Here is a 15885-nt window from a genome sequence, read left to right on the forward strand (position 1 = left end):
ATCTCACGACTCACTTGAAAGAAAGCGTCTGACTGGGATGGGCTAGCCTTTGCGTCATAATTAAAGGTCTTCACAAATAACTAGAATATTTTTCTTGCAAGTCATATTTCTCATTACATGTATTCTATTGCATTCATGTTGTAGTATCAGGCCTCTACATCTGCCTCGGTTAACATGTCTAAAAAGATGTAGGCTAACACATTAGGAAAATAGAATAGAATGTTGCTTAAGGTTTCTCAAAAGAAATCTTTATTCTATTTGTGATAACAAGTTGGAAGAACTCGAGGGAAATGAACCACATCTTTTAATGTTATATATTCAATATATTCAATCAGTCGAGTCGTGACTGACTCTGAAGGAAAACATTCAGGCAAACATTATAGACAGATATACACTATCTGTCAAACCAACTGAATATTTGAATGGAACAGTCTTCAAAATGTTCATAATAGTTCTACTAGGGCGTTCTAGTACATTAGTGTTCATGTGTGTCCACAAAATAATAATGGTTTATTTACCAACATCTGTCAGCTCTAATTTTGGCAGTTTAACTTGAACTTTATAAACATAGTGTATGCCTTATCAATGGCACAGAACTAAAGAATGAAGAAATAATATCACTCGTATGAAATACTACCTACAAAGGCAGAAAGCCACTTGCCATACTTTTTCAATCGAACATCTTTCCACTTTATGTGCCTCCCTTCAACAACTGGATTGAGCTATAAGAACTAATCTGAAATAGCTAACAGAGTGCTTGCCACAATATACTAAGGAAAGGTGCCACCTATGAAACAAAACCGACATGTACAGTAATAAAGTGACTTGGAATTATCAGTGACCAATATATAGCAGTAGTCCACTGCCAACCATCTTCTGTTGCAGAGAATGAGTTCTGAATGAGTCCTGTTGTTTGCAGGCAGCTGTTCTTCATTATCCATTTGGGAGTTTATCACAGACTCTTTCACCACAAGGATGTTTGGTAGTTGAACTTGAGCTTCAGCAGGTACTTCAGGTTCACCTGTGCCACATCGTACACAATGTATCTAGAAAAACATAGCTTAAGGACAACTAACAGAATAAACAAACAAAAAAACAGCATACTGAAATGGATTAATAACTTAAAAAAAACACACAACAGGCTCATTCAATAGTAAAATAGCCTTACTTTACAGAAAAGCAAATGAAACAAAACAGCAACAAAACATTTGGTATAACTTATGATAAATTGATAAAGCCAAAGGTGAATTAAAAAAGGATACTCGTTGTACAGAAGACTTGTGTCATCAATGTTGGTGTTGCATCCTTTTCCTAGTGGCACTTGCACACCATCTAAAGTGACAGTGGCACTTGGGTCTGGGGCATTTCTACCCAAACCTAAGAATACAAAGATGAAGACACCAAGGAATATTGGTCAAAACAAGGATACATATAAGCACTGCAGTTGAAACAGCTTTTTTATAATCATGATTAAGTAGTTAAGAAGTAAAAAATAACAACTTTATCACCTTTAACACTGTGTTTGCCCTTAGGTAGCTTTGAAATGTGCGTGGCCTTTTTCAGTTCATGCCTGTTCATAAAAAAAAAGAGATACATTTATTCATGGGTTTGTACTTTGGTTAATAAACGCAAAAAAGTCCAACAATGTTCATATTCCAGCAGAGACTAATGATACTCACACATTGCCGAGGGCGACCTCTCCCAACAGTAGAAGACCTGTAGGATCGGACTGGGAAGTGTGGCAGTAGTTTGCACTCTTGGACACCATGTCTGCAAAGTACACACCTTTGCCGAACATGTAACCAGTCTAGAGAGAACAGAATGCAAATGAAACAAAATATCAAATTCTTGAAGAAAATATATGAATAGTTTGAATACATATAGCCCCCCCCCCCCCCCCCCAAGTCCCCCATCATCCTGTTTCAAGAGCACATGTTGAATTAATTTATACAGCACATTTCTAGACAAAGTCACAAAGTGTTTTACATCAAAAGAGAACAACAAAAGATCAATCCATGCAATAGCAGGCATAAAAATGAGGTTAGGAAAAGGCTTTAACATAAAGGTAGGTTTTCAGGAGAGTTTTAAATGTGGCATTCCATAGCATGGGAGCCCTGGTTGCAAAGGCCCTGCCGCCCTTAGTGACAATCTGAGCTGTAGGGGTCTCCAGGAGGGCCTTGTCTGAGGACCTTAGTGGGCGCACAGGTTCATAGGGTTTTAAGCATGTCGGAGACATAGCTAGGAGCCTGGCCATTCAGGGCTTTAAAGGTAATGAGTAAAAATTTAAAATCAATTCTGAAACTAACGGGTAGCCAATGGAGAGTAGCCAACACGGGGGTGATGTGGTCGCGTCTTTTGGAGTCTGGCAGTCTGGCAGCTGAGTTTTGTACTAATTGTAGGCGGGATAAATATTTTTTGCAGAGACCGGAATAAATAGAGTTACAACTAGAAAAAGTGCCCTTCTGGGCACAGGTCTCCACCAGGTTATCCACAGATCCGTGCAGTTAGAGGTAAAAACACTTTTCGGCCAGTTATAGCGCCACCTTGAGGCTGAGTTGAAATTGTTCATGTGGCATTTCGTCCTCGGCCTAGTGGGAATGTGGGTGCACAATTTCACAGAAATCACGTGTTGTGTTCATGATTTGCAGCATTTTGTTTGAAACTGAGCACTCCTGTGAACTTTGGAAGCCAATCTTAACCAATCAGGATGGAGTCTGATAAATCTGAAAGACCCGTTTCGTTGAATGGCTCTAGAGAGACTGTGTACCAATTTGCGTGATGTTTGGACAAAATCTGTAGGTGTACTGTGCAAAAACTTGTTTTGCACAAAGCGGCCTCCTGGTGGCGCTATAACAGGCCGTTCTGGAAAGTTTGGGGCAGAGGTTCATCGTTGGCATCCAGGGAGTGTGTGTGCAAAATATGGCATCGACCGGGTTAACGGTGGCCGAGATTAGCTGTTCACGGACACACGGACGGACGGACGGAGTGCAAAACATACTCTCCCCACATGCCTTCGGCCTGGTGGAGACAATAATCTAAACGAGAATAAATATTGTTGCCCCCGCAACTAACCGTGATGTGACTATTACTAGGAAAAGCTAGTCCATTATACACGCCCCAACCAACAGGTGGCACTGTAGTGCAGGAGGTGTACTCACCACTGGGGCTTCAGGGGGAGCAATGCGGAGACCCTGAGACAAGATACCAGCATAGTTGGTGGTGCGTGAGCCGTGCCACAGAAGCTGGCGGTTGGGCAGGTCCTGGAATGGGCGGTACCGCTGGTACTCTCCCTCCCGAACAATTTTGAAGATCTGAGAAAGAGAGGAGGGGGTGTTCAGGAGGTTGGTCAGAATCATTTATCACCACCACCAGTGTTCCAGAGACATTTCTGGAATTAATTTGTGGCTGTCAAGGTGTGGGGGGACATTATTAACAACCTACCTCTTGCACTTCCAGTGTGTAAGTATTATGGGTAGCAGCATGTGTATTCTTGACGTATTGCGTGATGATCTCTGCCTCTTCTGAGCTTTTATCAACAACCTGCGAGTTAAATAAACAAAATAAATCAACACATCTCCCCTAAACTATGATAATAACATAAGGAACAAACACGCACACATACCGGTATACAATATAAAATATCTTATTATATACCCGTATTGTCCCGAGTCCCGAATATAAGATGACTCTGATTATAAGACGACATTTTTCAAGACTCATTTGGAGAAAAAAAACATTATATGTCAACTAGTCTAGTCCCCGACTCCCAGATTAGCGATTATAACACGACCCAGTTTTTTAGGATATTTCCATTGGAAAAAAAGGTAGTCTTATATTCAGGCCAATAGGGTAATATTTTTTATAAACCTACAATCCCAAACAAAGGTGACCCTCACCTCAATCTTAGTATTGAGTTTCTCGTAGTTTATGTCAATAGGGTCTTTCTTATTGTCATCAGCACCTCCTCTCAGCAGGCTGTAGGCCACCTCTATATCCAAGAGGTTGTCCAGCATCTGAACTTTAGCCTGCACACAGAGAACACGCATGGTTCAACACACTCCACTTGAGTTAAGACAACCGATGAGAATATACTTGGGTGACTGTGAGCGACTGAGCATACAAGACAAGCCTCTTGTGAAAAAAGACCATTGGAGCACGTTAACTCGACTTTTATAGACAAGGCTGTGAAAGGAGTTCTCTTACCTGAATGTAGTCCAAATTGCTGAGAAGTGGAGGTTTCTTCATGCCGAAGTCATGAGGTATGAGTGTGTAGAAGCGATTAGACAGGTCAAGGACTTGAGACTCGGGGAGAGCATCTGCCACAGCCTAAGATGGTGGAAGAAAGCAACATATAAGTCTTTACATTGTAAAGGTCTGCTGGTTTACAAACCAAGGTGTACACTTTTGAAATACGTTTGAGTACTGGTTCATGATTCTTGTGTGCTCTGGCTATGTACTATATCATTTATGCAGAAATAATTGCTTGAGTAGGGAAAGCTCTATATTAGGATGGATGGCTCCTCCAGGGAGCACTGAAGATTACTTACCTGCTGAACCTCACTAAGGAGAGCATAGGCACTCTGGATCTGCCTCTTGCTCAGCTTTCCCAGGGGCATCTTCTGGAGGTCAATCTGAACATCAAGAAATGTAGTAGTGGTGGGGAAAAAAATCGATTAGTCAATTAATCGCGATGCCATCATGGGCGATAATTCATCGATGCACAAATGTCAAACATCGATTATATAATGTATTTTCTTTTACCGGAGCAAAAGGGCGGAACTAATCTGCGACTGCGCTGCGTCGTCGTACCGGACCGTTTAGAGCAGACCTGGGCATTGTACGGCCCGCGGGCCAAATACGGCCCGCCGGCTGACTCTGACCGGCCCGTGAAAGATTACTTGATAATCCGATTATCCGAAAATAAAACATACTTTCTAATTACCTTATGGGTGGACTAAAACCGCATCGCTTTTATTTTGAAGCCCATGCATTCTCACAGTTCACACAATCTGCACGTCAACTGTGCACGTGAATTGCGTGTGATTGAGAAACTGTCTTTCTTCCTTCACCCCCCTCATATGCGAAAATGTCGGCTTTTTGGATTTATTGTTGACTACGTCGGTGAATGCAAATAGCCATGAAGCATGCAGCTCCACAACACGGTAGGCGCAGGCGCATGCTTTGATTACCAAACTTCCTTGCAGGAGGACAAGTTAAATCCCATTATGCTTCATTGCTTTATTTAACCCGCCTCGCCAATAAAGTTTTAAGATGCTGCCATATGGCGTTGCTGCGCCCAGAATGTGGCATGCTTCTGAAGTTCAGACAGCTTGGGCGAAGCTTGTGGATCGTCTGTTTTCAGCACACGAGTCGATCGACACCGTTGTACCACCAAGTAAATCTGGAAGAACGAACGTGCACACATCAACATACAGCGCCTGCCAGGCTGCCAAGTCTCAACAATACCATTACTGGTTGGCTTATTATTGTTTTCAGAACGTCGTTGTTTAATGGTTGCGATAGTAAGCAGCGTGCCATGGGTTGTGAAAGTGGCACCTCCAGTGTCCTCCGAATGGAACTATAAAGAGAGCTACCTCTAATGTTCTCATTGTTAAAAGAAAATGCTAGTATTTACAGGACTTGTAACTTAAACAAAAACATAGTTTTCAACTGGGAAAGGAAACGTCTCAAGCCTGCAAGAGTTCAAGTAGAAAGTAAAAAAATCACACCCATGTGAAGTGAGGGGTGCTCTTATTGTACATCATCATGATGTAAAATGGTCACTGCCTATAATTTGAGTCAAATGTTTCACATTTAGTTTACCATTGCTTTGCAAAACAATGCCATTTACTGCTATTTATATAGAAATAAAATTGATATTATGCATAATTAAGTTCAGCCTTTTGGCCCGGCCCTCCAAAATATTTTCTGTTTCTCATTTGGCCCCTTGGGAAAAATAATTGCCCACCCCTGGTTTAGAGTGACGCACACAGCGCTCGCACACGCTTTAGCTTCCAACAACCAAAACAAAACAAGTTACCAACGCGGAGGGGAAGAGAAAAAAGATGACAGAAAGGCAACATTTTGGATTGTATGAGGTTGAGGGGACACGAGAACTCGATAAAACTCACACCATCGACCGCCTGTGAAATGTGGCCGAGATGGGACGATGTAGTGTGGCTCCAAAGTGCTAACATGGCCCGGAATCCGTCGCTCCCCACGACCGAATGTGAACGTAAATCCTTTGCAATAAAAGTGCAGATGGACTTCGTAATTCTAGTCGCCTTTTCTGAGTGCATGGGCAGCTGTCCGTGTGTTCGGGATGGGGATGGTTGTCTTGACTGCATCTCTGGATGTCAGTGGGCAATATGGTCTTGTACACGTTGTGAGTTGTATCGAGTTCCCGTGTCCCCTCAACATCATAGAATCCAAAATGTTGCCAAATACTTTTAAACCAAATGCTCCTTAATGTGTGCAAAAAAACAGAAAGGTGCAACATAATAGTCTCAATAACTACCCCAAAGCTTCCTTAATGACACTTCAGTAACTGAAAATTAAAGCCCTGAATAAGGAAACAAAGAAAAGCACCTTTTTTGTCCTAACAAAGAATAAAGGCAATAAAGTGCTGCTGACCTCAACCGAAATCCTGCCCATGTATTTCTATGACATGACATCTTATGTCATTATTAATATATATTTATTGTATGCTTGTACAAACTCATTCTTTTTTTTTAAAGAAAGCTGCTTTTTGCTGTTCTGTATTTGGCCACGGACACCCATCTGAAAATATTTTCTTCTATGGACCCCCCCAGAAGCAAAGATTTGAGTTAAAAACGTGCACTGTGAAAGAATATATATATTCATAATAATTTGAAAGCACTTTGTTTATTAGTCACACAGTGACTGAGTGATTAACAGTGAGTGATTAATCATGATTAATCGAATCGTAACATAGCCCAATTAATCAGGATTAATCGGGATTAATCGAATCGTGACCCTCGGAAACGATGTGTAATCACATCGCCAGGTACCTGGCGATATCCGCCACTAAAATGTAGTACAGCTCATTTATAAAGGAAATTGTTTCAACAGACCAATATCATTAGTCTCACTGTGGAAACCACATAGGAGGAATCTCACGCACAGTCGCAGACGTGTGTGTCTGTAAGAAATCTCTTGGTCTCATCATGCATCTTTCTGCACACATCACACAATGTTACCTCAAACTCCACCATGGCCTTTTTCATGCTCTCTACATCAAAGATCAGCTTGATGAGGTCCTGGACAGGTTTAGCCAGCAGGGAGTTGGTTCCGGCGCTGGCTGTAAGCTTCTTCACTGCCTCCTCATCCTGCCAAGCAAAAACACCACAGGCACAAATCAAGTAAATTAAGCAAACAAAAAGAGCAGATAAAGGATCCACAGACAATATTGTGCATTCACCTCTCTATGGCATGCACATTAAAAGAGTCATGCATAAGCATATAAAAAGTACATGTTTGTACCTGTCCATAGTCAATCTCCAGTGGGTAGAACTTATTGGGGTACTTGGTGAAGTTGGAAGAGGCCCAGGCGTTGCCTGTCTTCTCCTCATACAAGCCCAGGAAGTTATCCATGGCAGAGTTCTTGTCATGGAATTTATCCAGCTTATTGCCTCCGATGGTGGTTCCCACTCTGCCCCATGACCTGAATACCCAGTACCTAGCCATGGTAAGAGACAGTTTAAACAAGATGTGAAAATGGTCGAAATTGAGTCAATGAGCAAGCTGGAAAACCAAGTTAAACCATGGGAAAGGGAACAAATATATAGTTTCTAGATAAGAAAAACAAATCTAGGCCTAACTGACCTTTTCTGAACATCATCCTCCAGCAGCTGGAGTTTGTAATAGGAGTTGGTTCCCCTGACAATGTCCACCAGGCCCAAAGTAGCACTGTATATCTTCCCGTTCTGGTCCAGAACATGGGCACTGTTCTCCAGACCTAAGTATGTCAGGTTAGAAACAAAAGAACAAATCAAAGAACATAGTATAGGCCAGTGGTTCCCAATTTGTTTTTTGCATGTGACCCAAAAGACATTAGACACACAACCCCACACTTCGAGACACATTGTGAGCTTGTAGATCGTCTATTTTCCCATAGAAATGTGTCCGCGACCCACTGTTTAAGAATGGGCTACAAAACTGCCAAGAGATAAGATCTCACACACACACACACACACACACACACACACACACACACACACCTGAGTCTGGATCAACAGCTGCTCCACCTTTGACTGTGAGCTTCATCTTCTTGGTCTTGCTGCCACCTGCAACAGAGCGGATTCGATCATATACCAATCCCCACAAGGTCTTCTTATCATTCTAACTATATTATTGGTCATATCACAATATCAGAACCTAAAAAATTGAAAACTGTCTTTAACACAAGTCATTCGCAACAATCCCTTGCGTTTACCTTCTTCCTTCACCTTGCTTGAGCTCTTGGAGGCCATAGTGCCAGACTTGGAGGGCACTGTGGGAGCCTGGGACTCAACCTTGACCTCTGCCCCCCATGGAGCGATGGCATGCAGGGCAACAAGCTCCTGGAGGGCCTTGCCTGATGACTTGATGTCTGTGAGGAAATCCTCAGACACCACGCGTACACTGGCCTCCTTCGCCTCCTCCATCTTCTTGCTCATCTTCTCCACTTCCTCTGTGAAGACATGAACCAGACAGAGTAATTAGTCTTAACCTGCCTCTATACACCAAACAGACTTACATCTGGTGTAAAGGTGTTAAACATTATTCTTGTTGATTGGCTACTCACTCTTGGTGCTGAGGCAGAGACTAGCCTTACTGACCGTGCCCGTTATCTTCCCACCCAGTTCCTCCACAGCATCTTTTATTTCATCCTTGTTCTTGGTCAGCTTTCCCACTGCAATCAGCTTCATACCCGTCAGAGGTTTGTCTGCAATCACAGAGAAAGACACACACGTTGTCAATGGGAGTTTCCTGTATAGGGGAACAGCATTAAATAATAATGATAATATGTGGTTTCTATATTTTTCAATTAAGTCCTTCCTCAATCAATGTTAATCAATTGAACTTGTTGTCATGCAGGAGGTGTTGACTGACCTGCTGGAGCTCCCTCTGGGAGAGGTTTCATGGGAGCGCTAGAGGCACTAGGGACAGTAGCAGCGCTGGCCGTAGAAGGGGCAGGGGCTTCCTTGGAGAAAACCCTGTCCTGGCGCTTAAACTTGAATTTTTTCAGGAAGGAAACCTCATGGAATTCCTGAAAGGACAGCCATTGTATGTTAGGAGAAATAGAACATACTCATGATGTACTATGCTTCCGTTCCATTTACTTCCACTATGACACATTGCCATAAATACTGGTAGTTATTCCCATCTTGATTTGAGTCTACACTACAGAGAACCAACTAGGCAGCAGCTGTGGCAGCAGAGCAAAAGGCATTTTTGTATTTTCCAGCCATTTGCCAAGTAAAACGGTTGTCATTAGTCTTGTGTTGCCAGGCAACCAGAAATCTTCACCTACTCATACGTCTGATGACATCTAAATTCTTACCTTTGGTGTGATCCAGTCTTTACGGGCGGGGCACTTGGTTTTGACCACACACTTGGTCCAGGCAGAGATATCACCGGTGCAATAGTATGCATCACTTTTGAACACCAGTTGCCCTGTGCACTCCTTACAGGGCTCAAGAGCACCAAAGGCCATGCAGTCCGAAAGGCAGTTCACCAACTGTCAAACAAACAAGTGAATGCACCTTGACATTTACTGGGCCATCAAACAACCTTGCCACTGGTAAAAACTAGGACATTGACAGGTCAGATAAAACGTATACACATGTATACACACTATAACACCCGGGAACCCCGAGACTATCTGAACCCCAGATAGCCAAACCTACTGGTGCCATACATACATAACCAACAATAATATTGGCCAAACTACGAACAATGTGCCACCAAAACAAAAACAAAACAGGACTAGATAGACAGGCTCCTCACATTGGACTCTCCAGAGGGAACATCCTGGCTATTTGCTATAAGCAGCTCTTTCATGTCGTTGGTGGAGCAGTGGTTTCTCAGCTTGTCCTTGATTCCCCATATCACTTTATTTTGCTCCTAGAGTGAGAGAGAAAGAAAGAGAGAGACGTAAAAAAGAAAAAAGAATAAAGCTTCATATCCGTTCTGTCACCATCACATGATTAACACAGTGAATTTTTGGAAATTATGTTAAGAAAGTGGAGGGCAAACCTTCAACTGATCTTCAAGTTTCTTGCTCTCATCGGCTTCCTCTTTCTTCTGCTTCTTTGATACTCCGTCTAGTTCATCACCCTTCCTCTTTCTATAAGGGCAAAGAAGACACTTCTCTTAAAAAGGTTGTCCAGATAACTCCAGGAGGAAGAAAACATAAGAAAACTTTCTAAATTAGGTCTAATGGGACCACAGAATCCTAATCTTATCCGACTACATATTAGGACAGAGATCCATCAGATGATGGTACACACACATGTGCAAACACACAAGCTGGTGCATGTCTCCATGTCCCCAAGGGTTGTTACCATTATCAGTCTATTATCAACTTTACTCTGCTCCCTTTGTGACCATGCATTTTCTCTCTATCAGATCCTTTTGAGTAAAAAAAGCCTTCTTCAAGCAGCCTCACTCAGTAACATAGTTCTTCGGTAATTTTTGTGGTGAAGGCAGCATTACTTGGTCAGTTCAGCTCCAAACAATTCTGCTCCAAGCTCCATTTCCTTGGTTCAGGCGTGGTGAGTGATGATTTAAGACAATCCAGAAATTTTCATATTTAACATAAATGTGTGTGATGCACTGTTGGCACTACAGCTCTGCAAAAATATCTATATAGCTGATTATTACAACAATATTCTCTGACTCCATGTTTATATTATCCACATTACGGATGTGCACAACTAAAGTTTTCATGGTCAAATAATCAGTGGATGGTATGAATAATCCATTACTTAATGTGTGCCAAAATTCACAAAGACAGGCAGTAATCATTAAAAGGAAATCACTATATCCACATCTAAATTAGCTTTAACAGTTAAAATGCTCCTTTTTTATTCTGGTAAAATACTCATCAATGTCTTCATGTATTAGCGCATACATATCAGTGCATTCCTGGTAATGATGTATAACCGATCCACAATATGGAACATTTATATTACCACTATGACATCTTTAAAAGCAGTTTAAAAAAGTTTTTATTCCGTAAATACTTTCCCCATGTTGTCAGTTTGTCACTTGATTTCCTCTGCAGGTCTGTTTGTTTTGTCTCCATTTTAAATCTTTGAGTATTGATTATGATGTATGTATGCATGTATGTGTATATATGTGTATGTGTATATGTGTACATTTACATGTGTATATGTATGTATGTATGTACGTGTTTGTGTGTGTGTGTGTGTGTGTGTGTGTGTGTGTGTGTGTGTATATATATATATATATATATTTCTTGCATTATTTTACTACTTTGTACTTTTGTTCGAAAAGTGCTCTATAAATAAAATGTACTTACTTACTTACTATACAATGAAGCAGTGCTACTGTGACACAGCATAATGGCAACACCACTACTAAAACCATAGCAGTATCTCTTGCTCACCCTTCAGATTTGACAGTGGGAAGCCTCTTCTTCAGGTCCTCCTTGTCTTCAGCCTTCAGTAAGTTGAAACCCTTCAACTGGGCAGCGTTGAACTCTGGCTTGAAGACCAGTTCCTCCCTGCGGCTAACAAAACAGGGTGTGTGGTACCAGCGATCTATCAAGCCCAACTGGGGCTTCTCCGGGTCCACAGTCTTTTTTGAAACGCGGATCTGGTCCTGGAGAAGATGGAACATAAAACGACACTGGGTATTCATCTACTCCTGCATAGACAGAGGTTTTATACTTTTAGTTCCTACTCTGATGAGGAATGCTAATTATCTTGCTTAAAGAGCGACTTAACACTACAAGCATTTTAGAAAATGGTACTCTACTGTATACGTCGACTTCCAACATCATGTTAGTAAGTAAATGATTGTATTGCTTATTTTGCATTCAAGTACCACTGTAATCTACTGCTGACACTGTGCAGGGTCTCTACGGACAGACACAGATGGGCTATAAGTATCAGGATTATTTTAAGATAAATTCATGGTATTGTTGTAATACAAAAAAATTACAATTGTAATACTGGATTTTCTCTTTCCTGCAAGAAATATCTTCCAAGTATGTGTGGCACAATATGGACAAAATGTCATACCTCAATATTTATGACAAATATCTCAATAAAGATACAATAATTATGACTATGGGTTTGCTGACTTTGCTCCTATTTTATATTTTAAGCGTAGAAACAGTGAAAACTAAACATTCTTCATAAAGCACCACATTAAAGTGGCGTGCCATAGTGGTATGTTTTCCTGACATTAAGGTCAGTGCTGACCAATTCAGTCTCTGTGGTGCGCTTAGAACAGTCTGACGGAATCCCTTGTATGTAAAGTATTCAGTCATAGAAAAGCAGAATTGATTTGGTGCAGCCCCAGACATTGTAGTGTAGACAGAATTATTATATATGAATCACGTATCAAGAAGAGACACCATCTATTGTGACATATCCAGTTTAGCTGTGTGTGTGCAAATAAAAGGCTTCTCTCACCTTCTCTATTTTTTGCTCACAGCCTTTGCAAGTACTGCGGTTAGACTTGGCATACTCCACTGCAAATTCATTCAGAGTTTTCTCTCCTTTGGCTGCACCTTTCTGGCCCGCTTTACCTTCAAGAAAGAAAACATTATTCTTCTAACATTCAGTCAAATTCATGACCTAGTGTCACCGTCAACAATGTTATGACAAATACAGATGGCTCAGTTCAAAGCATCATCTTCAGCCAAGTATCCAAGTAACTCCATAGACTGTAAAGTTTGTGTTTGTGTGCAACACTGTGGTATTACAGATCTTTGGAGAAAAGGCCAAGTGTAAAATGTCAAGTCAAATGTTAAGGTTGAATACTGACCCGCCACGGCTCCCCCACTTTCAATGGCTTTCGTGACTTTTTCTTGGTCATCCCAGCGGAGGTCTGAGAAGCCACTGATGTCAGCGGTGGACTGAGCTGCTGCTCGTTGCCAGAAACAGGAGAAGTGGTGCCAGTGGGGGACCTTTCCATCAAACATGGGTGACTAGGGGAAACAGGGCAGAATGACCTTTAGGGAGGCAGTTTAAACTACTGAACAGTTACAAAAATAAAATAATACATGAGGGTTTTAGAGCAACATTGGGGCTCACGTTAAGTCTTCATCCAATGCACAGACACACACACACACACACCCACACCCCAACCCGTAGGGCTTATGGGGGCATACTGATAATGTGGCAGTACTTTTTTATACCAGGATGAAATGGTGTTTGAGAATCGACTAATAAAAACTAATATGCAATTTAATTTTTTATGATTTTACCTATGCATGATGTAGGGCAGGCTATGTTGTTCTGCTGGTGGACGCAACACAGACAACTGGACAATAAAGTCCACTGTTTTATAGTCAACATGGAAACATTGCAGGTAGTATGACAACAATAACAATACAATATAAAAGCAAAATAGCCCCAACAATACTGTGCACATAGCATGTGGCTGCAAAAAAGGAAAATAGAATCACATACACAACCAGAGATTGTGATGCTGCCGTCCTGTACAATCTATAATGTCTCAAGTATTCAGGTAAAAATATTCTCTCTCTCCCCCCCCCCCCCCCCCCCCACACACACACACACACACCTTTGTGTTATCATTTCCTAATTCAATTAACCCCATTTATCCTGTGTTCTCTCTCCTGATTGGATACAATTGGAATCCCGGCCTGAAAATGCTATTAAAGAGCTGGTCATGGGAACTATGAACAAACACCAATGAGTAGCCTACTGTCAGAACTCAGAATGAATGAAAATATCTTACTCGCAGATAAAAAATTATAATAAAATATCTACGGATCAGCTTAGATTCTATAGCTTTTTTTTAGCTTATTCTTTTTCTCACATCAAGCCGGTACTCTTGGTATTTTACTTTGCAAGTATAATTATTCACCATATTACTCTTAACTGTACTAGACAATTAGAACATGTCATGTGTCTCTTGCTCATTCCATTCAATATATCGACTGTATCCCCGTTGAGTCTGCAATAACTTTTTAATTTGTAATGGCACCACTATCACTTTATTACAGTCTACAGAAGATAAGATAATAATAATTAAGAACCAAGTCCCGACATGCAAGACAGAAGAATGCAGGAGCAATGGTCATCCATCCTTTGTCATTAGCCATATACATGCTAGCTAAGGGGGCCTGCAAATATCTTCAACGCAGGTTACTTAAAGCACCATAAATTATCAGTTTACACTAGATAGCTTAGTGCTGAATGAACTAGCGGATCACTGCGGCTGAATTCATTCAAAGGTACAGTGTTTTTAGGCGTAGCTGGTAACTGGTTGCTGGTACTACAGTAGCAGCGTTAGCTCGGCGGTGCAGCCCAGACGGTGCAGACACAAGACGTCGGAGGGACCCACCTGCACCATGATAGCCATTCGCAGCGAGTCTTTAGCAATGTTTTCTTTGCACTTCTTGCACGACGCACGGCCACTTTTAGCATATTCTGCTTTGTAGAGCTTGTCTTCCTGAGCGTCTGCCATTGTTCTTCAGTGGTAATGAAGCACAGTGGATTAACGATGACCGCGAGCTCAACTTTTACAGACGTAATGACAACAACAATCACTGACACAACCAAGCTGATGCAGGAGTACTAGCAGCAGCAGCGGCACCACAAACCCGCGTGCGTTCACACAGCAGTTAGCGCGCGCTACTCACAGGACAGGCAGGAGCAATCGAGTACATTGTTGCCACTGCCTGGACTCTCTGGAGGAAACCACCTAACTGTTTTTTTGTTTGCATAAATCAAATCAGTGCTATTGAACACCAATGCAAATTAGGAAAAGCACTTTGGACAAAACCTCTTAACTCCATTGGACCCTCAAACGGGGCAAGCAGCTATCTCCACCGCCTCCTCCCCCCCTCTCATGCAAGTAATTCATTTGACAACACAATATATAAAGTCACAACTCACAATACCAACTTTAATGAGGCTGAGGCAGTATTACCTTGTTAGAAGGTTTTACAATATTTACAAATTTACAGGAATTTAACTTTGCAGGAAAAACAAGCCCAAAGTAGCTTATTATATAAAGCAGACCTAACTTAGGCAGAGCTGATCATCAATCATCATACACGGTATCACTTCAGGGATCATGCCTCTAGATGGCAGAATTGGTACAATGCAACAACATTGGGGATAGGCCATTCCATATAAGGTCTTATTCCAGAATTATAGTTCAGTCAATTACAATTAAAAACATATGTGATGCAATGGGAATCTGTCTGTATTTTTTTGAAAGGTAATGTTTTCCTTCTGTCCTAAAAATAAATAAACAACCTGTGATTGATTGAATTAACAGTTTGTAGAGTAAGCACAGTTCAAGGAAAGCACAGCTCAATACATGAGGTCTGCTAAAAAGAGGATTGATATTCCAACAATTACTGTGACACATTTAGGCCTACATTATGAAACATGGTGGCTGAAATGAAAACACACTCAATTTTATTTTCATGACTGGTTTTATTAGCAGAAAATGAGAACATCAAATATTTTGTAGAAATTGTGGAAAAATAAACAGTTACCCACCTAAAATAGTATAGTTTTACTATAATATGTACAACAGTCCTAAACATACATAGGCCTACAATATCATCTTTATATTGAGGTAAATTCATTTTAGGCTATAATGACAATGAGCATGAAGTGAGATCAGTGTCACTGTCAGATTATG

At 41.3% G+C, this 15885-nt stretch overlaps 1 protein-coding gene across 1 annotated transcript; it reads right to left on the reverse strand.

The window, feature by feature from the left end:
- Positions 1-232: 232 nt before the first annotated feature.
- Positions 233-14818, reverse strand: parp1 (poly (ADP-ribose) polymerase 1). The gene is made up of 23 exons (XM_083789820.1): positions 14572-14818; positions 13024-13186; positions 12669-12784; positions 11636-11850; positions 10261-10351; positions 10012-10128; positions 9566-9742; positions 9115-9271; positions 8807-8947; positions 8456-8692; positions 8241-8306; positions 7846-7978; positions 7504-7699; positions 7221-7349; positions 4548-4631; positions 4204-4326; positions 3897-4025; positions 3442-3540; positions 3159-3311; positions 1680-1807; positions 1509-1570; positions 1263-1377; positions 233-1046 (listed from the first exon to the last, which is right to left on the reverse strand). The coding sequence occupies exons 1-23, from the start codon at positions 14692-14694 to the stop codon at positions 965-967; spliced, it is 3036 nt and encodes a 1011-aa protein (XP_083645946.1). The 5' UTR covers positions 14695-14818; the 3' UTR covers positions 233-964.
- Between the last annotated feature and the right edge of the window lie 1067 nt (positions 14819-15885).

Source organism: Protomyctophum parallelum (assembly GCF_964188405.1).
Source record: "Protomyctophum parallelum genome assembly, chromosome: 19".
NCBI lineage: Eukaryota > Metazoa > Chordata > Actinopteri > Myctophiformes > Myctophidae > Protomyctophum > Protomyctophum parallelum.

Excerpts from the sequence above, each read along its gene's own strand:
- parp1 (XM_083789820.1), bottom strand. The coding sequence starts at position 14,694 with ATGGCAGACGCTCAGGAAGACAAGCTCTACAAAGCAGAATATGCTAAA. Across the intron at positions 10,352-11,635 it reads CCCACTGTCAAATCTGAAGG|AAAGAGGAAGGGTGATGAAC; the intron begins GTGAGCAAGAGA and ends TTGCCCTTATAG. Across the intron at positions 1,571-1,679 it reads GAGGTCGCCCTCGGCAATGT|GCATGAACTGAAAAAGGCCA; the intron begins GTGAGTATCATT and ends TTTTATGAACAG.